The 24,858-nt window shown below is 38.3% G+C and overlaps 1 protein-coding gene across 2 annotated transcripts in view; it reads left to right on the top strand.

Moving 5' to 3' along the window:
- The window catches only part of RAPGEF4 (Rap guanine nucleotide exchange factor 4), a 151,147-nt gene that overhangs the window by 53,699 nt on the left and 72,590 nt on the right, over window positions 1–24,858 (top strand). For both annotated transcript variants that reach the window (XM_063400506.1, XM_063400507.1), the window contains 2 exons: window positions 19,401–19,473; window positions 20,575–20,639. In XM_063400506.1, the coding sequence (XP_063256576.1) occupies window positions 19,401–19,473; window positions 20,575–20,639 (138 nt within the window). The remainder of the gene's footprint in view (window positions 1–19,400; window positions 19,474–20,574; window positions 20,640–24,858) is intronic.

The raw sequence follows: 24,858 nt of genomic DNA, 5'->3' as shown, positions 1-24,858 counted from the left end.
ATATTCATCTTTGTACAGTTGGAGACAATGAGACATTGCATGGAAATTCAGGGCAGACAGCAGTCAACTGTCATTTGAGCTTTTCTTTCAGTGGAAAAATTATTTTTAATGAGAAGAAAGATCATACAGATAGGTCTTGAGTCACCCTCATGTTATATTTTTCTTTTCTGGCTGATGTTAATTAAATTCGTTCAGTGAGGTGCTCTGAAATGCAGTATGGAGTAGAGTATATGCAGTATGTACATACATATGCATCTTTGTTTCCATTGAAAGGCTGCTAAAATTTATTTCTAAGATGTAAAAACAACTTTATGTAACAGTGGCAAGCAAAACCAAGTGCTGTGTTGCTTTTTAGAGGTTTATACTATGCTTTGATTACTTTTATAAATATCTAACTGGTCTAGTGCAAGAAAATGTAGATATTTTCTCATGATACAAGACAGGGGGAAATTTTGTCTCAGTGCTTGCCTTGTCCCTTTCTGGCTGTTCTTTCCTGGCAGTGTGGCAGTTTCTCAAAGACCCAGATCTGTTCACTGATCCCTGTTCACGGTAGGGCCCCCTTCCCACTTTTTGCAGACCTGGGCAAGAAGATGACATGTTGGGCACAGGAGTGGGGGCCAGTAGCTGGCAGAGCATGGGCCATTGTCTTGTGGAATGCTTTCTATTGTGGAACCATGGCTAATAGCCATGGGCTGCTTGGGAAGGTGTGAAGGGCTTGGATTAATTGGGATTTGCGCTGGTTCTTCAAAAAAGGCATTCTAAGAAAAGAGGTCTGTAAACAGACTGACATCATGTGTTGCCACTCAATATCATCAGTGTCTGCTATAAAGTTTTAAAGCTGGGAATATAGGTAATTACTTGCTGATGAAGATTGACTACAGGAAGGAGGAAAGAGGGTTACAAGAGCATGGTGTGGTACTGAATAACTACATCCATTACTGACTTGAACTCCTTGAAAAGTACATTAGATGGAGTTGTACATAATGAACGCTTAGCATGTGAGGTGTTTGTTGAAGTAGGAATTACTGTGTTAGGAGGGAAAAACATTTCAAAATATGTTTTGTTACAACATTTATTTGTAATTTCAAGGTTAGAAGAAGGAGAAGCTGCAATGACTTCTATAGCTAACATAAGTCTCAGTGGGTTCATTCATCTGCTCTCTTAGGACTTCCTGATTTTAAGCAGTAGCTTTGGTTTTACTAATATTACTAATATTTGGTTTTACTAAGATGTGATTTCTGTCACATCTTTAAAAGACACAGAAGGGCCGGGACTGGATTTTTCAGTGATTTTCAAGATAGATTTCGGAAAACACATCACAGAAGTGTTTTGAGTCTGGCCGGTCCTTACTGTTGCATAGCAATGCCCAAACACAATTAGGCTGCTTGTTGTCATCTTTGTAGGGCTGGTCCTCCTGGAAATTTATTGGGTTGGTCAGGTGGCCTGGTCATGAGACATATGCAATACTACCCTTTTAACATTAACAACTGGTGCTCAGTATAGGCTATATGTATCATATACTTGTGTAATTTAAATGATAATGTTGTGGAACAATAGCAATAGCTCAGTAAGAATGTATTTTTTTAAAAAATTGCACATGGTAAATTAAATTATTGGTCTAACCAAAGTGTTATTTGTTGCTACTCCAGGTATGCTGTGCTGGATTTAGACAGAATAGAGGCCTGTAATGAATATACAGTCCCTGTGATGCTGCTGAACAAGAAATTTTTTAGTTAAAATGCAGTTTTAACTAGAATTCCCCCCAGTCTTTCTTTGGTGGTTTTCCCATATAGCCAGGAGAGCCTTGTCTGTCTCTAGTTACCCTTGCACTGGTTTTGGTTTTGTGCCAGCTTGCTCACCCTTAGCCATACTCCTGTGGGCCAGTGCTGGCTGGCCAGACCAGAGTTGCCCTGAACAGCCCAGCATAATGGGTGAAGTTACGGCTGCTGATTCAGAAGCTGCCACTGACATTAAATGAAACAGAACTGGCCCAGCACTTACTACTTTGGAAATGCCATCCTCTCTGAAAAAGCATTTTAATTCTGAATAAAACATTGAGCTGGCTTTTAGCTCATGAATAGCACTTTATTCCAGTTGAATAAATATCAGTGCTGACAAGTAACCGCATCATGCCATGACCTTATGTAAGTGCATGGCAACATTCCAAGGTAATTTTGGCTATTATTTCCACAAACATGTAGGACAGGCTTTTGTAGGTATTTGATTCCTATTTAGGGAGTGCTTTAGCAGATGGGCTGTAAAACAAGCTGAAAATTATCAAGGCTCCATGGACTGATTAGTTCTGGCTTCAGCCACTGACAGTATCTCAGATACTTCCTTCCCAGGCTCCTCCTGAAAACTTTGCATCTTAAAGGAGTATGTGACAGATGAGTGTTAACGAATGACTGAAGAGCTAGAACTTTACGAAAAGGTTGGGAAGGCAACATTGCTTTGTTAACAAGGAAAGTTCAAGCAGTTAAAAATCACTGGAAGACAAATACCTCCTGATCTTACTTTTGTTCTTCACAGTCCATGAGGAAGGGCTGTCTACCAGTGTGTAATCAGGGAAACAAGTTTTCTTCTTGCCTCACTGGGCCCATGACCAACCAGTCTGCTTTCTGCTTGGACAACTGAGTGAAATACCTTGGACAACTAAATGAAGCTTCTAATGCTGCTGTAAGATCACTCATGTCCCAGCTGGCATTTGCTTGCCCTTGCCTTGTGCTGTCATTGCAAAGGTGAACTTGACCATCACGGTTCTACTTTTTAAGGCTGTGTTTAAATAAGAGCTCATCTTCATTTAATAACCCCATTACTGGGGCTGGAGTCTTGGTAAAGATAGATCTTAACCTCACATGGTAGCCCCAAGTTGTCATATGCTTCTAGTGGGATTCTTAAGAGGCACTTAGGTAACTATTTCTGAATGTTTAAATATCTTTAAAATATGTTGCTGGGTTCACTGAACATCATTGCTGTGTAGTTTCTGAAATGCTTCAGTTACTGCTCTAAATGCAGTGTGGTGAAGTCATTCTGGTGCTTTGGGAAATTTTGTACCTTCAACTTGCTTGCTGGTTAAATAGGGAAGGTTATGTTATTGCAGATGCTTTGTATAGACTATCACACAAAATATTAACTTCTGGAGACATACACTCCTGCCAGATTTATATTGTTATTTTTTATTTAATGTAAGGAAAAGCAGATTGAGATTTGTGTTAATGTGTGACGGAAGGCCCTCTCTCAGTGCTCTGTTGCTGCACAGCAGTCAAATCCCACATGCTTTACTGTGCTCTGCCAGGAAGTCCACTAACCTTTCATATAATATGTAATAGGTGTTATAGCCAGTGCTGCAGAGTTGTTTTCCATACAGGAACATTCTCAGCAATTTTTTTCTGTTGCCTTGGTAAGACTTGCACTGGTTCTTTCTACAGTGCCAGATGCTGTACATAAAGCAGGAAATGATATACTCTTCTCTTGCTTATTGAGCAGAGAAAATAATCTACTTTTAAGACCTAACTGGGAGAGGTTGCTAGAAATGCCAAGTTTAGAGAGAGAGATCAAGTATAGGAGATGTGAAGGCAAGACAAAACTCACTCGAATGTGCCAATGAATGCAAAATCTCAACTGAAACACATTTGATGTACTGACATTAAAGGGATTGTACTGAATATATAATCATTGTGGATATATGCAGGGGCTTTTGTATTGTAAAATAATCAAATGAGTGTTCTTTGTACACTGATGGGGATCTCGGGAGAGCTGTAATGATCTAGATTTAAAGAGATACCAGCCCAATTATGTAGTGTGGTATTTGTATGTTCCTGAAGGAATGCAATGTCAGAATAAGGCTACGTGTATGTGATCCCTAATCTATGTATCTTGAAGCATTTTACAAATACTAAGCACTTAATTCAGTAGCATTCTGCTGGGCTCTGTTTACAAGCATGGTAATTCACTAAATACAGAGATCAAGTTGAAGAGCCCCTGGTGCACAGGCCCAGTGCCCAACTGGCCATGTCTAGACTGCAGGTTCTTTTTATTTGCCCTACATTTGTTCCTATCAGGTACTGAGGAGCAGTTGTTTGGCCACTATGCTGCTTAGTAGCCAAGTGTCCTGTGCTGCCCATCAGGCGGTTCCTGGTCTGCAGACTGAACTCTGTCACCTGTCCATGCAGGAAGAGAGTATGGCCTGGGATGTGTGCAAGGAGCCGCCACAAAACTGGCCTCTGGGTGCCATAGCTGCAGAGGTTTGGCCATTCTGCTGCAAAGCATGAGAAGAGAACAGTAAAGGAAGACATCAAACATACTAATTCTCATTAGTAAGCAAAGCCTTAAATGTGACACTGAGAATTATCGTTTTAAGGGCATACATCTTTTATCTTTCAGAAATTTCTAAAACATACTGATAAATTCAGAGTTGATTTGGGTCAGGCTCTTAGTAGCATTTTCTACTATAGACAGAACCACTTTAGAAGTGCTTTGTATGCATGTGTGTTACTGTTCTTTTTACTATTTAGGGCTGTAGTAAGGGAAGTAGATAAAACAGCTCTGTGAAAGTTAGAGAAAAGGCAATCAAATTGTCTACTGGGACTGCTGCTCCGACAAAGAGCGTCAGTTGAGTACAAAGTCTTGTCACTTTTAGCTTTCATCTTCTGGTAGCTTGAAACAGCTTTGTTGGCCACCATCATCTTTCTGCTAATAGTATACACTCTGAAAACATCTCCTGAATTACATCTCTATTGCTGTAGCTAGCCTGATATATGAGCATTATTTGAGTTTTACCCCTCTGGATAAAAAGTCACAGTGCCTGAAATTGGAGTAACACATTGCTGCATCAGACCCTCAGTTTCTGTTTTGAGGCAGAGCAAATCAGCAGATCTGTGCTGGCAGCATTGGTCTTTATTGGCATCTTGGTTACATCTGTTCTTTTTTGCTGACTTCTTTATTATAAGGACACCTTTGAACACTTGCAGCAATTGTCCTTTTTTAAGAGACCAGATTTTATCCATGCTATTGTTGACAAATAATTCTCTGTCAAGTATTCAGGCACTCACACTTTTTCTTCTTGTCTGGATTTTCCCACTGTTTCTGTTTGCAGGAAGGATTCTGTCTGAAGCTAGCACTGCTGACACTTGCTGGGCAGTGTCATCATCCAGTACATCTGCAGGCCTGTTCACACTGCTTTTTCTGATCATGTCAGATCTGTAATAGCTGTCAAGTTTACTAAACTTACGGGATGCCACTGATGTGAATTTCTGATTTATGATTTTGCCATGAGAAAACACCACTAGGTGTTTTCCAAGACAATATGTCATTCCTACTTCATAGAGTTTTTTGTTTACTTTTGAAACCTGTGATTTCCTGAAGTTTAGAGGTGAAAACAATTTCTGAAATTGCTGTGATTCTTCTGTAAAGGATGTGGTGGGGGCCTTTTAAAGTTCTTAGCATATCTGTGTTCCCTCTGGGTATGGTACTGAAACAGAGCCTGGAAATAGAAGAGGGCCAGGACACAGCTGGAATGTAAGCTGTCTCCAAGTAGCCCTTCCCAAGGATGAAATTCCCCACTGCAGAAATTACGAGAAATCTCCCAAAGGCTGCAGTGTAGTCAGACATTGCATTTCCCAGTTTGTACTGGGTTTGTTTCAATTGTCAATTATTGTGAGTGAATGGCATACTTGGGAATATGGTGGTGATCTCGTGAGCTTTAGTCTTCAGTGCTAGGTAGTGGACAATGGGTCTTTTTTATCTGAGCATGGATGATCATTAGTGCTGCTGGAGATCAGTGAATGCAAATCAGCCTCACTGAAGCCAATGACACTGTTAATTGATGTCAACTGGGCATCCATGTCAGCACAGGTGAATATAATGAACTTTATCTTCATAGGAGATATGCAAATAATCCTGTACAACAGGCAGAGATATCAGTGCCTATTTTATCTAAAAGATACCAAGATTTTTACCAAAGTCTGAAGTTTGTAAAACTGAAGAGACAGTATAATGCTCAAATTACATTCTGTGATGTTCCCTGAAGAAGGAACTAGCAGTATGTAGGGAAATACTTGTAAATTGGAAAGTAGCCAGTTAAATATGTTAGGCGTGTATGTAGTTTTCTCATTGTATGACACTGAATTCCCTTAAGTACTATCGAAGGAAAGATCAGATAAACAGCAATTAACATGTGAAAAAATAGTTTCATTAAGTGGGAAAAAAATCTTGCCGTATTTTCCATGTGTTTGATTTTTATTACAATATGACTTTCAAAACTTGTCTCTTATGTAGTTCTAAAGTTTTAAGATAGCAGAAGAATTACGTGAGGTGGATTTACATGTAACAGCAGCTTTTTCTCTCTGTTAATAAAACCTTCCTTGAAGGCAGTTCTGTAGTTACACTTGTGGCTTGGTGGTTAATGCCTTGTTCCCATATGCAAGTCAGTTGATTCCTCCACTGCCTCATAGTACTCAGGAACCATGGACTCCAGCAGTGTGACTCATTCTGTCTCTTATTTTACTGTATATTCTGTATAAAGATTTTCTTTGAAAGGTTAGTAGATACATAGGATCAAAGTGACAATAACAAGCTTTGTCTGTGTTGCTTCACAACAGAGAAAGAACCCTACAAAAATAGATTGAAGTGTAGGATGTTGCAAATTAGGTAGCCCTCCAATTAAGACATCTTCTAGCTCTAGTATAACCAGTGACCTTGTCTTCTAGAGGGACTGAAAGTCTCATCCCAGTATAACAATACACTTGCTTCAAAAATCATTCTTCTTGCTGTCAGAAAAAGGATGAAGTATATCAGGTTACTTCTCAATAAATCTGCTCTTCTTCTATCAGGAGTGCATACGAATGCTCGTGGATATTTTTGATCTGCAATAGCAGTGCATTCCAAGCTAGAGCTGCCTGGTTTACGTGCTCAGCACCTTCAATACCAGTGTTCACTAAAACCTGAAAAGTCACAGCTTTAGGACATCTGTGTGTGGTGTTAATGAAAACGCTTAAAAGAATTGTTAATTATAAGAATTGAAATTGCAAAATAAACTTGGAATATAAATATAATCACAGACAGTGAAAACAATCAAAAAGGTTTTTTGTGAGTGGAAGTGGTGAAAAAGCTTATTTCCTTTTCATTTTTGGTCTTTCCTGCTGCCTACACCATAGCTTCCATGATGTATCTGTTTGATGGAAGACATATATGTGATGTTTGGAGTTATACCTGTGAGGATTAGCCAGCTGGCTGTTACCCAGTGAATTGGGATGTCCGAGAGTGCTGCCCTCTTTTCTTTTCTTTTAGTAGTGACATTTTATTTGGGACTTCTCTCCTATTACTAATTTCTGTTTAGCTTCTAGGACCCTATTTGAACCCTATGTCAAATTTGTTTTTTTTTTTTTTCCATGGAAATCAGAGGAGTTTCTGTGAAGAAGGGAGGAAAGTGGGGAATTGCTTGCTAGACAAAATATTTGCATTTTGTTAGGAAAGCAGAGAAGCAGAACAGAGTCTGTACCTATGCCTGACTGAGTACAGGAGGTCTGATGCATGGTGGCCACAATTATAATAGAAGCAACAATTAAGGTTTGTTTGGGTATGCTTTTAATGAGAAGGCTGGGAAAATCATCCGGAACATTTCACTGTAGAAGAAGTGGACAAGATGCTTTCTCCTCTCAGCTGCCACTGCACAGCTGGACTCATGATTATTTACTGCATTCTCCTAGCAAGGCTTTTTGCAAAGAATTTTGTATTGCCTGTATTGAATTTTCGAAATCTGCAGTATAAGTCTTAAACAACCCACTTGTCCTCCTATAATATTCTACAGAAATTACTTAAAATCATAGTGCAGTAATATCACACCCTGTTACTTTTCCTCCTTTACTGAAAACAAGTTTGCTCTCCATTTAAGAACTGTGTATTTATCTAGTACTGCTGTTTGGTTTGTGTAAATATTATTCCTTGTAATACATCATTTCCAATTGGTTCAGAACAAGAACAGCCAGGTGGTAGATCCTCCCCAGCACAGCCTGATGTATTTAATACTGTTTTTTCATCCTTTAAATAAACAAATGAAACATGATTACATAAGGTATGAGCAGGAAATAGAAAGATATGTAGAAGTGAACAATTGTAAACACTGGACTAGGAAGATGCTTACTTCCAAATTGATGATCTACTACTGTATGCCTTGACTTCATGAAATCTATTCGTCTAGTGGTTAGGTTGAGATTTCAGTATGCTAATGAAATTATTTTTAGCCATGTGCAAGGAGAAACCCAGAAGAAATGGCTGTTTGCTCCAGTGGAAAGGAAACATAAAAGTTCAGAAAATTGTATCAGTTCCTAATAAGTTGTCTATTAAATAGATATCTTTTAAAACGAAATGTAAGTTTTAGAATGCACTTCTAAAAGCCAGATCTTTCAGAATGACAACCTAAATGCCGTGGATGTTTCACTTAGAGTATCTTCTAGCAGTTTGACAGAAGTTGTCTTAGTGTAAGAATCGGCTTTCTCATTGCTCCTCTGGTGGCTTCCTAATTTTCCTTGGACAGCTGCTGTTGTTGCACTCATAGCATGTGGCTAAGTTTAAAGGTCTGTTAGTGAGTCTTCAGCAATCCCCTTTCTCTTGTAGTTGATTGTTTACAGTCTTCCATCATTACCATCATAATCATCATTGGTGTAGTGCTAAAAGCACAGAAAAGCTGTGTCTCTTTGAAACTGGTTATATCTCGTTAAAACTCCATTTGGGACAGGGTTGGCTCTGGCTTTTTATTAATTGCATCTCTTTGTGGGGGTACAACTTCACTGCAAGAGTGTAACAAATAGACAGGAAAGTTTCCTAAGGCATTTTTGTTTCAGCCTTTGGATTTCTGTCCTACAATGAATGCCAAAGCTGTGAACTTCTTGTTCCCAGTTAGCTCATGCTCCAACGTAATCATACTTGCTTTATGTGAAGAAAAAATCCTGATGAAACATTCTCATCTTGGGTTTAGTTAAATTGTGCCATTCTGCATCTATTGTGCTGTGTCACTTGCCTGCTTGCATCCTGCCCCTAACTGCACTATAGACATTTCTGTTTGGGAGGAGGAAGAGACAGGATCTGACCTTTTATTTTGTGTGTACAACTTAGAAAAGCCGGACCCCCAGTTAACCTGATTTCAGGACTCTATTTGACAAAGGAGGAGAGTAATATAAGGTTATGCTCTTTGTTGACCCTCTTTCTTTTTCTGGAAAGATTATTATTCAGTTTAGTTTTGCAGTTTACCCTTCATTATCTTGTGTCTGCAATTTTCTCTTTTGGTCATGTGTTCAGCCATAAAATCTCTTGTAGTATTTTTTTCACTTAAGAGAATCTACAGTGCATCTTCATTACTGTGCCCACTGCATATCTCAAATGCTGCTCTGATCTTGATGATGAATAACATGACAGATTTTAGGTAGATAGGATGAAAACTGATAACGAGGAATGAAAACCAAGTTTACCATTTTTAATGGTCATATATTGTACTGTGAAGGAAACACCATTCAGAAAATGAAATAAATAGAAACCAAAAGATTTTTAATACAAAATTCCTCTCCGCACAGATGTGTCAGCTAGTAAAACTAGGCTGTATACTTGATGCCCAACTCAACTGGAAAAAATCCACAATTTGAGTAATTTTTAAATGGTAACTAAAAGGATTTTGATTTTTTTTTTACACAACTGAATTAATCTGTGAGAATGTTTCATCATTTTTTTAACCAAGTCACTCTTCAAAATCACAGTGTAGTTTGGACTCTGCCTAGTGTATACTGTTTTAATCATTTAAAACTCATATATTATATTTTCTTCTAATTTTTCTTTATAAGTTACATCCCAGAGCCACATAATGAAAAATATTGCAAACATTTAGCATGCCTCACTGTGGAAAATAGAGATTAAGCTTATGATTAAATAATTGGCACAGACTTGTTGATTTATGTGCTGTTCATCTCAATCTGCATAATCTTTAAAGCTAAACTATCTCAACACCAGCCAAATTTAAGAAGCCAAGCTTCTGCCTATCATGGAACTGCATACCTGTTTCTAGGACATCAACAGGTAGGACACAGTCTTAGGCTGCACCAGGGGAGGTTTAGGTTGGATATTAGGAAGAAATTCTTCACCAAAAAAGATGATTGAGGGCTGGAACAGGCTGTCCAGAGGGGTGAAGGAGTCACTGTCTCCCTAGGGATAGTTAAGAAGAGATTTAGTGTAGTGCTTAGTGCCATGGTCTGGTTGACAAGGTGATGGTTAGTCATAGGTTGGACTTGGTGATCTCAAAGGTCTTACCCAACCTGGTTGTTTTTGTCACTGTGAACTGCTTATTCAATGGCAAAAAGAGAGAGGAAGGAGTTTGTTTATTAGACATATCCATAAGCTGCTTCACATTTCCTTTTTTTTTGTTATTTTTTACTAGTGTACCCTCTTCCTTGAAGTAGTCTCTTCACTCCTTGTGACAGCTCCAGTGGGTTGAAGGAGTCTGTTTAGGCTATGTATTGCGCTCCCCTCCCCCCGTCCCCTCCCCATTTCACTCTTTTCCTTATTTGTTATTTTTTCCTCCTTTTCTAACACCTAACTTCCAGTGGGACTTTTTTCCTTCTTTCCCGTTCCTGCCTGCCTCCATTCCTCCCTGTCCACTCTTTTCATGAGGTTTGAAAATGTTTCTAGGGCTAAGCTGAAGTGAATACTGTTACTTTACTTTTTTCCCTAAGGAAAGAGTTGTACAACAGTCACAGCAGGACTCCAGGTTAGAGCTGCGGAAGAGCATTTCTGTGCAGGCATTTTCAGTCTTGGTGAGGGTCTGGCAGCAAAATAAATTGTCCATGATTTAAGGAAATCACTTGCACTGACTTCAGTCTGTAGGAAAAACCTTGAAAGCTACCCCATCCAAATAAGGCTGTTGCACTGCAGTTTGTTAATGCAGTTTACCTAATGCTTACCTTAGGGCAAGCTGAATCACTGTCATTAATGTTTGCACTTCAGCTGGATAAAAGTCAGTCATTCCCATCCAATACATTTTGAGGTCTTCAGACAGGATTGTACAACTTGCTGTTGCACAAAAAGAGATTTTGTTTAACAGACTGTTTAGAGGCCTTTTATAGGGAACTTCAGACATGGGAGCCATGAGATGTTGTACTATAAATGTGGATGTAAAACCATGTAACTAAACGCTGTGTTACAAAATAGCTGAAACATTATTGTGAACTCCTGTGGGGAAGTTTATGGGCAGCATTTATTATAACACAGTGTGCTTGAAAGAGACTCCAGATTTGAGCACCTTTGACCCATGAGAGGTTTCTTCTGGCAAGGGAGTTCCAGTGGTGCCATTGCAAGGACTGCTGCGTGAATTGGAAGCCCAGGTGTTTTGGGTTCCTTTTAGGTGATGTCAGTCTGATTGTGAGTGATTTTCTGTCAGAATACATGCTTTTCTATCCACTGGAAGGAATAGACTGTGTTCAATCATACTTCCTGAAGTATAATTGTTTACTTTGTCTTTACATTTTCCCCTCTTTTTTTGTATTGAACTTGCTTTGATTTCTCTGCAGTATTCCTGAGTGAGCTGCACAAACTGCTTTATAAAGCAGCTCACACTGTAATCAAAATAATATTTTAAAAGCTTTGAAGAAAGATTATTGTTATAAGGGAAATTGTAAGTTTACTTATTTACACTTATTAAATATCCTTGTTGTTATTATGCACAATTGAACAGAAACAACCAGGTTGGAGAATTATCCATGAAAAGGACGCCTTTGATGTTAGATGAGTATTGGAAGTTGATGTGTGCTTGTTTTGAGAAGCAAAAGCGGTGTTAAATTGACTCCATTGAACTACTTAGGAGATTTATATTGATTTTGGAGGAATTAATATTTAACCCAGAGTTTCCTTCCAGATGAAAACAATTTTTTAGACTAACATACTTTTGTGTTCAGCATTTATAAATATGTAAAGCAGAGTTATAGACCAGCTCACTAGCTTTTCCTTTATTTGTTTCAAATCTCCTTTTAAAGATATAAATAATGGGAAGGAAGAAAAGAACCTGTTTATAACCATGAATAAAGCCACTGCTGTGCCCTGTGTCATCACAAGGCCAATGTGTCATTTAAATTGCACTTAAAACCTACTTTTAAGACATAACTACTGCGCAGACCTTGTGATGACCTTACAGAGTATTACTACAGAGGAGTGTGACTTCAGCCCACTGTCAGAGCACAGCCTGCACTAGGAGGTTTCCAGTTTTCCTCTATCTCAGCAGCACACACCTAATTTCTCATCAGTTTCTTCAGATGAAGTCTGTTTCATAACATTCATGCAAAGATACTTTGGTCATATCTATCAGGCCTTCTGTATTTTCAAGGCAGCAGTCTCAGGGTGGAACTTGAATTTGGTTTAGAGATTCTGCTGATTTCCAGCTTACTAAGTACACAGAATCCTTGCTTTTTGCCTGCTTTAGGGGCTAAGATATGTGATCAGAAACAAGATGCTTATATTGCCACAATTACAGAATTCCCATCCTGTCAAAGCACTTTCCAAACGCAAATATTTCTCTTGAATGACCTTTTGTCTCAGCTGAAGCTGTGCTCCAGAAGAATGCTGAAGATCAGTCAGAGGTGCACACAATATAGAGGAAATACTGTAGGAGGCAGCTAGCAGCTGCCCATGTGAGGAACTGAACAAAGCCAGCCTCATCCTGTATTTGTGAGTCTCCTACCTGTTTTGCAAACTGAAATCATCTGAAAGAGCACATCTTTGCTTCTCTGCTCATCATAATAGTGTATGTGAAAATAAGAGATGTGACTCTGACTCTCTGAAGGTAAAAGGAAGTGTTTTGTTCCTGGAACTTCAGGAAATTGTTCTCTCTCTTGTGCATGACCCAAGAGATGATTCTAGACTTGGCTTGGTCTAAGTCCAGTTGACATAAGTTTAAAGGTTGGCTGTAGTGGTAAGAAAAATTATGGTGAAACAACACATTTTTCTGAGTTGTTCTGCTCTTTGTTTTTGAGATGTATCTGCTGGCTTTGCTAATAAAGATGCAGTTTTACAATTTTTAGTGTTGCAGAATAGTTTGAAGAGGAATGAGATTCTGTTCTGTCACTGCATCGTTGAGCAAATTCCAGCTTAGGTGTGATTTGCTGCTTCTCTCTGACATGTGATAATGAAAGAGGAGGAAAGGAGAGCACAGCTTTATTTTATGATCTTATATTGATTTTGAAGCTCTATTGGTGACATCATCATTTGATTTTAAAGATATCACAGTGAAAAAGTAAATATGGAAGTGTATAAAGCTCTTTTTCAGACACTTTGAAAACTCATTTGAAAACCACTTTATAAAACTTCATGTTAAAGGCAGTTAAATATTTTTTCGTATAAATACATTGTCTATTCTATGTTTACACAATTGAAGTAGAAGAAAACACATAAATCAGAGAGACAGTTTGTTCTTAATTTGGGTTTATTTGTCCTCTTTTAAGTATATACAATCTTTCCCACTCCTCCCAGCCAAGTCCTGTCTCCACCCAAGTGCCTTTCCTGAGTGGATTTCTCCAGGAGACAGAATTGGAGACCTGTATGATGGGGTTTCTATATTTAAATTAGATGGAGCAGAATAGGCTGTGTAATCTGCCTAATTAGTGCTCATGCTCAAATTTCCTTGGATGTGAGTTTTTGTAGTGCAGTCTTTGGCTTCCTATCCGTTTGGCATGATTTCAGAGAGCTGGGTGCATTTTTCTTCTTGACAAAATATCAAGGGGATTCTGTGATAAAGCAAATTTTGCACACGGAGCTTTTCAAGCATAATAAATTGATTTAGGTGGGAATGTGACAGAAAAATATATGCCTCCAAAATAAAGAGATGGAGTAAAATAAAGTGTAGTTGATTAGAGCAATGCAGAAACATTCTGAAGCTGGTAAATACATAAATAAATGGAAAAGATGCAGATTCATCTGCTGTTACATAAACTGTACCTATTCTGGGATCAGGATTCAGCAATTTTGGTACAGGCATTTCCTGTATTTATTTTATCTGAACATGACTAAATAGTGCTTCACTTTGCTATTTCAGACCTTGTCTATCACATTTTAATGGCTTGATAGACTGACGTATACAAAACAGTCTGTTTCTGTTCAGTAAGTTGTGGTGAGATCTTCACATGGCTTATTTTCTATTTTTCCACAAAATATGATTTTTTTTGCTGTTGTAACATTATATTTTCCTAATGCAATTTTATACTTTCCTTCAGAAATACATCAGTTCTGTTCTCTTACCTGTACTGTCGGTGACAGCGAATGTTTATAATCTGTAGATGACAAAAGCAGACATTTAGCAAGAGGCAGAGTACTTGAAGTTCTAGAGTGAAGCCCCAGCTTCACACAATGGTTTCTTATCTAGTATTAAACAGCCATGGGTTAGGTCCTTTTTGTGATATCCATTAAGTGATACTGACCTCAAATGTATAGAAATTTTCTGATTGAGCTTGCCTAGAAGAAATACACTGGGTAATTTGTAAACATATTAAGAAGACAGTATCTGAAGTCAGAATTAGGCCAAGTCTGCTGGGGGTCGCAGCACATACTACTGGGCAAAAGCAAGGGTGCTGTATTTTTTCCCCTTTGTAAGAAGATTGGGATAGAAACCAGCTATCAGTGTGATAATCAGTCTGGGGTGGGTTTTTTGTGAAAATCTGTAAGAACATTAGGCACTTCTTATTGGGTAACACAAACGGATAGCAGGCAGGTGACCTGAGATTTTACCTGTCAGTTCAGTGAAGACCAGAGTATGAGATCTAAAGGCAAAATGTGGATTTTGAGACAGCAATCTCCATTTGATTTGATGAGAGAAAAGAGGGTCCAAAAATCTTCATGGGCTCTTTCTTTCAGGGGCTTCTCTCCTTATTGTTCTGGAGAAAAGAGAAGAAACAGTGCACCATGGGAGTGGCGCGCCCTTGTGAGTAATGCTCACAGGGGAGGTGGTTCACTGCCAACTTAGAGGAAGAACAGAGTTGTACTGAGAGCATCAGTGATCAATTATTTACTGTCTGAAGAAAATAGAGAAGCTGGCTCACATTGTCAAGCTACAGCATATATTCCCCAAGAGAAACCACTGCAGAAGTATTGACAGCTAGTACAGGAGTATTGCAGAACTCAGGCAATAGCCACAAGAAGAGCATCTGATGAAATAATTACACAAGATTTTGAAAAATGTGTGGAAAGGTCACCTTGATGTTTGGTTTAGGACTTCTATACCTGAAATTAATTATTTTGTGTTACTCCCAAGCTTGCAAGTTAGGCAGGCTTTGCTTTGTCACCTTCTCTGTTGCTAGTTAGGGGTAGGCAAGAAAAGGAGGCAGCAGAAATGGTGAAAAATGACACTGTGATTGAGATTGTGAATACGGGAGAATGAGAAGGAAAAAGAAAGATCATGTATTGAACCAAGCACCTTTTGAGGTCTACAAAACCGTCTCCGGTGTTATAAGACGCTTAATTCCTAGTATCTAGCCACAGATTCCTAGTATCTGTAGGTTCACTGTGGCATGGGGAAGCATCAGAAGCCTGAGTCCCTCTTGCTACAAATCATCACTGCCTGGGTCCTTATTGCACAGTCTTTATTGGCCAACTGCAGAACTGCTGCCCTTGGGGGAGTATTTGGTGTAGAACCTGTGCTCAAATCTTTATACCCAGGGGGTCTTCCCTTCATCAGTCCTGTGTGTTTCCTGTTAGAGTGCTGGGGTTTTGGTACACAGTGAATAGGGACAACAAAGGCTCATCTATATTTACATGTACCTGCTTATTCTGGAATGTTTGTAAACAGGTATTAGCTCTTCACTACTTGCAGCAGAAGAGAAGGGACTAACCTCAAAGACCAAAGACATATTTTATGTACCTTGTGTATGCTGGAAGTTTTTTTCAGGAATTCAGAGATAGCTTGCATCAGAATTATAGTAATTGCCTTTCTAAACATTAGCATATGAAAATATACCTAGTTATGTTCACAGAGTTGAAGAAAACCTATTGTTGTCTTGAAAGCCTATGAGACAAACTGCAGCTAAGTACAAATAAAGCCTTAATTTGAGCATGCAAAGAAACATGCTGAAAAACCTGATGACGAGTGCCTTAGAAACCATTCCCTCACAGCACTGTCCCAATGGGGCAAGTGTGTGTTTCTGTTTTTTCCTTTTCTGCTCTCCCCAACTGCTTTTTGTCAGCTGTCTTATTTGCTTTAGGCCATAGCAGTAGCTGTAAAGGTCAAAATGTGTTAATTTTCACCACTGCATGGGTATGAGGCAGTCAGCAAGTGGAAAAAAATACTGTCTTTATTACTCATGCTGTCAGATTAGATGTAGGAATTGTCTGTTATTTAAGATGTTGCATGACAAAGTTTATAAATTGGTAGAAATCTGAAGACAGAGTGAATAGGTCATTGAATGTAGCTTTAAAAACTGCTGTCATGTTGGATTTACAAAACTTGAAGACTTCTGGTAATAAACAAGAATATGATGATTTGATAATTGTTGCTGTCTTTCATAAGGAAAGCCTTTCCAGACTTCATACCACCTGTGGAATACATTTTCAAAAGCCTTTTGTAAATATCTAGTCTGTTAATCTTCAGGATGATTTCAAATGCCATCTATGAATATAATTTAGCTTACTGAATTTTATTTTCATTTACAGACAGTATGGTAACAAGATAGGTCTCATTATCTCAGCTTTCAGTGATCTCATGCCTGGAGCTTTATTATTCCATCTGATACTGGCAAATCTTTATGCAGTTACTTAGGTCTGTCATTGCATGCTTAGATTTCCCAGCAAACAGTGTTTCCCTGACTCCTTGAAATAAGTTTCCCTTGACATTTAATTTGGCTGATGAGGTGACACAAGTTTAGGCATAAATTATACCTTTTATGTCAGCCCACGCCCACTGAGATATCCTCATGAGAGACTTTGTGTAGGCAGTCGCATCAGCCCTCCCTCCAGAGATACCCAGATATAGAAGAAAGTTTCATTTATGCAGTGGTGCCCTGGAGGAGTATGAGGAACTGAGCTTTCTGAGGGCATGCCTTGAATTAATTCCTCTTCTGGTAGTGCTGTGTGAGTTCCCTCACAGGCAGCACTGCTGACAGGGCTTGCTGTATCAGACTCATGAGTGGCCTGATGCCAGGGCAGGGTGGGACCTCCGTGCAGAAGGTGACAGAGTGGCCGTCCTTGGGAGCGATGCCGAAATCCTGCGCTGTCTGTCAGGAGTCTGTGCTGTTGTTCCTGGTGGACTTTGGTGTCCTCACCATGAGGTGTGCCTGAATGGGAGTAGATGCCTCCTCTCAAATTATGTATCTAATTCTGCCTTACTCTACCTGTAGGTTTTGTCTGAAGGTGGGTCCTCATATCTTTTGGAAATTGTATGCTGTGTTCTGTGTTTTGTCTCATGAAAGAATAATCAGGAAAAATATTAGAGAATTAATCAGAAAAAAGCGCCATGCAGTATATGACGGCTGTGAACATGGTATAGGAAATAAAAGAAAAAATTACTCTTGCCACAGTTTGAGTTCCTTATAGAAGTGGCTTAAATGTGGACTAGTAATGTATTTCTGGGAAAATGCTATTTTGGGAAATACAAAGCAAAGAAATTAATATCAGGTGAATGATGATGAAGAAGAAGAGAAAAACATCCTATACAATTTGTTTTTATCTCATCCCAAATGAAACATTCCAATTTACCATCTAAAATCACATTTCCAGACCAAATTCAGTAGAAGGTGGAACAAAACATTTATCTACTGTTTGAATAAAATGTTATTTCAACTCCTTGGACACACTTTTGGTTTCTTTTTTTGATTTGTCCAATCATAAAATGACCTTTCCCCTTGGTTTATATGTGTGATTTACTAGTTGAACTGATAAAATAATTATTTCTTATGTTCTTCCTCTCATCCAGGCATGGGACTGGATGCAGAATATGGGAAACTGAATGGTTTGAGAAAGAAAATAGGAGAGTTTTATCCCCAAATGAAATAGCATTTGTTTTGTGTGACTGACCAGGGATGTAGCATAGATTTGCTTCTACGAGTATTCAGCTGGATTATGGGTGAGATTTAAATAATATGTTACTAAGCTTTAGGATGTAATAGCTTGTCTAAAAATAGGATTGGATTATTAAGATTAATGTAATCTTTGTAGCTTTTGTTATTATTTAGAATGCAAGACATTCAGCCTTTAGAGCTAGAATTGATGATATTTTCATTTCCATTTCCAAGAAAAATAAATGTATGAAGGGTAATTCAAGCATTGTTAAAATTCAGCAGGCAACATTTTAAAAGTGAATACATCCAAACAACTCCAAAGAGCAAAGGATAAAACTTTTAAATTAAAATTGCACTATTGCACTAAAATTGCATTATCTCAATTATTATGTTTAGTTGAAATCTGCATGAATTTCAGCTGGTTGATTGTTCACACTGAGCTCACTGCACACCTAAAGGACTGTATGGCAAATTTTATTTATGCTGAACATCAGAGTCCCTATTGCACAAGCTTATGTTCTGACAGTTCCAAAAAGGAATGATAATTGTTTATCCTTAATCATGACAGTAACAGTGTGATTGGAAACAAAAATGTGTTTCTTATTCATTGAATCATTTGTATTTGATAAAAGAACAATTTTTTTCCTTTGGTGTTATTTTTGTAGCTTTTCTGAGTTTCTTAAGCCTTAGACAGAGCTTTGAACCTTACTGATCATGTCATCAGCATTCACTGAAAAAAATACTAGTTGCTGACATCAGTTATGATTATGTAGCTTATAGTGGTATAAGGGATGTTATTTTTACAGTTATGAAGTTTCATCTGCTAATACAGTTTTTGTATGAGGATATACATAATATGATGTGTTTGATTCGTGTGTTTCATAGCCTTGTAGTTTCTGAATACCAAATTTAGTGTCTTGGGTTTAAATGTTTAGAGTTTTCATACTACATCCTGGTATTTGAAATCTGACACCAAAACTGTTGTGTATGATTTTTATGAATTCTTAGCTCATCTTCATTCCTATAATAAAGTAGCTTCCTAGCTTGGATTCAGATAAATAATGTCATTTCAAATGATCTTTAAAGCAGTCTTTATAGGAAATCACACAGCTCAGTAAAATATTGGTTTATTAGAACCCTTAAAGTCATGCTTTGAGAAAGATGAAAGAGGGAACTAGTTTAGCACAACTTTAGATGAAATAAAAGTGTGTGCTCCAGTCAAGAAAGCAGACCTTGTAGTGTTAAAAATGTGTTTGATTGTCTCATATCTCATGTGTGCATGAGAAGCACAAGGCAGGAGACACAAATATAAATAGCACATATTGCCTTCAATGGCTTTATATATTTATGTAATGATACCTGACTGAATGTGCCATCGCTGTCTTTCAGAAATATCGACAGTATATGTCTGGACTTCTCACTCCTCCTTATGGTGTTATGGAAACTGGCTCCAACAATGACAGTGAGTATGAGAAATTAGATATCAGGTGGTGGGCAAGAAAATTATATAAGGAAAGAAAGGGGAAGATGGAGATTCTCTGAGTTTGGGTATTGAACTTGAAAAATTTAATTCAGTTTGGTGTTACAACTGCATTAATACTGCAGGTACTAGAAGACACTTTGCATCTTGCCCAACTGCCCTCCCAGCTGAACTGTCCTTCCAGCCTTCCCCCTACACACATACAAGTATACACAGAGATGTACAAAAATCTGCACCATGACCCAGGCCTGTTGGTTAAAACATACTGGATGATGTCATGTAGCATTTTACTACTTGTGTCACATGAACCATGCATGGAACATGGCCATAAGCCCTGCTAATAAAATAAATATAACAAACTGTATCTTTTTTTTAGTTAAGGTGGGCTACACAACTTGCTGGAGAATCTAGGTTAGTGCTTGAGCTTGCAGTAAACATGCTGCTCTCTAACCTTTGTTACATAGCTAAACAATTTTGGGTATGTCGCTGCCTCATGAAAACTTGTCAGGCTGTGGGACAGTGCTGTAGACATGAATCCAAGGGCAGCCTTTGGAATTCATAACTTAGATAAATCAAAGCACTTTTATTTACTTGCCAGGAATTATCTTAACGCTAAGCCGGACAATATCTCATAGTTAGCAATTGCATCTGCAGATTTTGTCTCCTGTGTTAGGTGTTCAATATGTTTTCTTTGCAGGATAATAGTAGAGCATAGCATAGCAATGCTGATTAGTACAAACTCAATGTCACATTTGACTGCCAGGTACTGAGTGAGACACAGATACTGTTAAATGAAAAAGTATAAATAACTCCTGTATACATGCTTCAGATATTAAGTTCTGTGAAAGTACTGTGCTTAGCAAGCTGTTTAAAAAATATGGATCCAAGTTAGCTTTTTGTCTTTTTTGTGTTCACTAGAGGAAACTTTTTTTCTGAATAAATATTTTGCTCTTTAAAATTCCCAGATTAGTGTGTATATTATCAAAGTATTGAACCTTAAAATTCCCTGTTCTACTGATAAATATTTTCACTGTCACTCAAAGAATGTACAGTATGTATTTATTTTCTGTATTTTTTTTTTAGGAATGCCAGATAAAGACAGTATGTCAAGCAGTGCTCTTTGCCAAGTTTCTAAAAATTGTAATAAGGTAAATCACACACAGTTTTGCCCTTTTTTTTTTTTTTTTTGCTAGAGGGGGAGGAATTTGGTTATGAAAAATGTAAAAGTATTCAGCACTGAGTTGAAAATAATCGAGTGCAAATGCAAAGCATGTGGTTGATGCATTTGAGTACAGTATACAAATTATAAGAATGCCTTAGACATTGTATCATTTAATTGAAGAAAGCAGCTGGTTCAGGATTGTTACAAAGTTTACTGCTACCCAAGTTTGTGTTACAGTCTGGTTTCCTGGTCTTTGTTGGAAAAGTGCTGAGGATAAGGAAGAAAAGCAGCACTATGACAAGACCAATGGATAACCAATGGATCGTAAAATTCATTATTAAATCCTATTTTAAGGCTTACCTGAATCTGAACTGATGTATAGGCATTGTTCTGGCCCTTTGCTCAGGGTGAATTTTCTCCCATGTTCAGAGAGCAGCTTTACATCCCAGTTCCCCTTTGTAAAACAGTTCTGTGCCTTCAGCCTCTCCAGATGAGGACCCACATGAAAGAACTCGTGAATATTTCTGTGCCACTTTCAGTAGTGGGATAGAGTATATAGAGAGAATAATAGTGGGAAGAAATAGTGTCAGGCGTTGCTGTAAAGATTGATAACTTCTAGAATTTCTGTATGGCAGGAGTAGGAAAGTTACAGTAATAAACAGATGCTTGGATGCCTTCTTTCTGGACATGGGAGTTTAATTGGATGTATTTGTGTGATGTCTTTAAAAGGTTAAAAGTATTTTTGTTGCACAAAAAGCATCTCTTGACAGCAGATGAAGACAAGGAATATTTTAGTGTGTTTCCTTAATGCAAAAATAACTACTTCCACCTCTCCCTGTCTGTCTGTCTTGCTTCCTCAAGGGTACTGACCTTTTTTAATTGTCACATTCAGGTTTTATTTAATGTATACATGTAACAGTATGCAGTTCCTTTTCCTAGAGCCTTATTCACTGTAGCTATACTACTTCTGGACAAAACCCTATCCTGTAGGAACATAAATATTTTTCCATGCACTGAGTAATTGTTCTTAGATACTTAGCACCTTGGACTCTGTAAGAATTTCATGTAACAGTTATGAATTATGTCTCAGTGCTTCTTCAGTTATTGGCATTTCAGTGGTACATGTGGAGTTAAGTCAGTGGTCTTGTGTGATTTCTTAGGGATAGTGCCAGATGCAGAATTCAGACTAGAAGATGTTTTTGTGTTTTCTGAAGCAGATAGAAGTAACAGGTAAAGGTAAAAAGGTAAAAAACATCTCTCTCCCCTAGAAGGTAATATACCTGTTTTAATGGGAAGTGATGATCAGCTAAGGGTGGTAAACACTCTCAGGTACAAACTATTTTAGAAACTGAGCAAAGTTTAATGGTTAATACCTTTGCCAATAACTGGGCTTTTCTAGCACAACAGGACTTTTTCTGCACAAAATCATTTCTTGGCTAGGAGGCAGAACTTGGCTAGGGCAGGCTCAAATTGCTCAGTGACTTTTACAAGAACAAAGTCCTTCACAAACCATATCATCTTCCTTTCCAAGCCGTGTATAAAACAGACATCCTTCTCCCTCCCACACTGTACATGTTTCTCTGGAGAGAAGCTGAGTGGGTAAATACTTGACAAATATTTGTCAACTTGTTTCATCCTGGAGGTGCTCAGACAGTCCCATGGCATATGTGGCCGAAGAAGCTACACAGCATAGAAATGGTCCATGAATTGTAGTTCTTTGTTTTCTCCATATGACCACAGCTCTCTTTAATGACATTCAGTGAAAGGCAAATGCAGCAGAGATGGGCAAATACCTGAATACTTTGTTTACTGCATGCAAACCTCATTCCTGCAGTTTTAAACTGTGCAGCTGTTACAGTGCTTACACAAAATGTCTGTTGCCCTTCAAGCCCTGCAGTCTGGTGAGCCATCAGGGAGTTACTGGAATTCCAGGGCCAGATTCCTGAGTTGTTGCCAGCTTTTCAAAACAAAAAATCAAGATACTGGAGAACAGTGCTGTATTTCTAGATTTTACATATTTTGCTTATTTTTAGGATGACACATGACTCCCAAAATGGCTAGTGCATCAGGGAAGGGCATTCATCCAGGGGAAGAGAAATGTTTCCAGGACATCTTTAGCCTGCTTTAGATGGCCAGAATGGTACCTGTGAGGCAGGCAGCAAGTACAGCTCAGAGAGGCCTGCAGACTACTCTGTAGTGTCCAGAAAAAGACTGAGTGACCTTCTGAGATCCAGAGATAGTTCCTCAAAATCTTTCATATGGTAAGAAGATATTACATTCTTAGATAGAAAGAGATAACATCCTCAGTAGTTCTGATCATGATGCATCTATTTCAAGGTGTGCATGTGTTATTTTAATTTTCCAGGGAAGTTTATAACTGTAAATAATTTGCTTCAGATGAAATTTAATGTATTCCACTCTGGAAATATGAAATGGATGTTTTTCTTTTTTAGCCTGTGGTTAGTCTTTCACAAGTACTCTAATGGATGTTTTTCCATAATTGCTAATTATTTGAGTTTCATCTTCATAGCTTAATTTTTTTCTCCTGTCACATCTATTAGTTTTTGATGAGTAACATAAGATTTTTCTTTTAATACAGGCTTTGGAATTTTCTCACCATATGGGGGATGTTTGGGTTTTCTAGTTCATTAAAATCTAAAAAAAAAAAAAAATCTATTAGGAGAAAGCAACAAAGAGATTCTTTTTACCAAATGTGAATTCATTTGCATTCAGGGTTACATTATTGCACATCATTTAATGCAATATAGCAGTTAAATTGAGCATAAAATACTGAGAGGGAGTATATTACTGTCCCCAGTTATATTTTGGGGAATGGAAACAAAGTCAATTCAGTGCTATCTTACATAAGGGAAAATGCCAGAGCGTCAGTCTTTTTAACTAGGACAGACACCGGGCTCTCTCACTCTAGTTTTTGAAAATTCCCATGGGGTAGTGTTGCATATGTGAGATGAATGTAACCCTAAAGCCAAAATTACAAAATCAATAATCATTTCAAATACAGTTTTGGAAAAGATACAGCAGAGTACTTAGAACACAGGGGAGGTCGGGTTCCAGTGTGCAGATGGAATAGTTAGTGCTCCTGGTTCCATATATTACCAGCAGAGCTGGCAGCAGGGTTACATGATGCTTCCCACTACAGGACACTCTTCCTTCAATTTGGCCGCTTTTTCAGTGTTTATGTTGAATTCACCATGCTGAGAATATGCTCCTGGCTGTTTTTTAAATTGAAATGGATCAAACCTGTCTGACATTGAGCTGGAGGAAAATGCATAGCACATACTAAATAGCTTGTTCCAGTTATCCACTGGGAATCCTGTCCTTTGGACTGGGAGCTTGACTTTTGGGGCTTGTTCATGCAGTAAGGAGTACCATTTGTGAGCCCCTAGAATATAACCATGTTGTTAACCATTGAAAAATGTCAGTTGAAGCTGGCTCAGCAGAGGCTTGGTGCAGTTTGACTGCAAACCTGTGCACTCGGGCTGTGGGCATTTTGTGTGCAGAATTCCCACACTGTTCGTCTTCTTTCCTGTCTCAATGTTTAACCATGTGGGGTTTCTCTCAAGGGCTTCTTTCAGCTGCTAGAGCAATATTTTGACTGTTGCAAAGCTAGAAACTGATTGAAAGCCAGACTTGCCTCCCTTGTTCTTTTAGACCTTTACTGGTACCCAGGTAGGAACAAGAAATAGTCCATCTGCTCTGGAGATATAAGATAGTTCCAAAGAAAAGGGTACTGGAGGAGTGAGTTGTGGAGACAAAGGAATTAATGTGGGTAAGAACAGAGGACAGCCCCATTGAGAGCACGAATCTCCACTCTCTTGTCAACTGTAGTGCTGAATGCTATTTTCTGCTATCAGCAAATGTCTCAAACTCCTTTGCAAACTGTGGATGCCTGAAAGCACAGAAATGATACACAGAAAGAAGAGAAATTTATGATTTATAAGTTATTTATCCAAGTAGTAGGTAGTAAAAGAATTCTAACCCTGCTAATAATACAGGATGAAGTTACATATTCTTTTCCATGATGGAGTCTCCATATTGCAGTTTGCTGAAAGAACCCCCACATCCTTAAGATGCCACACAAAATTCTGCTTGAAAGGAAGGCTAAAAAGTAAGTGCTCAAAAGCAGAGTATTTCAAGAATGAGGGCTGACTGAGCAGTATTAATGAAGTCCTCTTATCTGTGTT

This window comes from Prinia subflava, chromosome 6 (assembly GCF_021018805.1).
Source record: "Prinia subflava isolate CZ2003 ecotype Zambia chromosome 6, Cam_Psub_1.2, whole genome shotgun sequence".
Classification (NCBI taxonomy): domain Eukaryota; kingdom Metazoa; phylum Chordata; class Aves; order Passeriformes; family Cisticolidae; genus Prinia; species Prinia subflava.
Note: the sequence above shows the minus strand (reverse complement) of the source record. Positions and strands in the feature narration are given on the sequence as shown.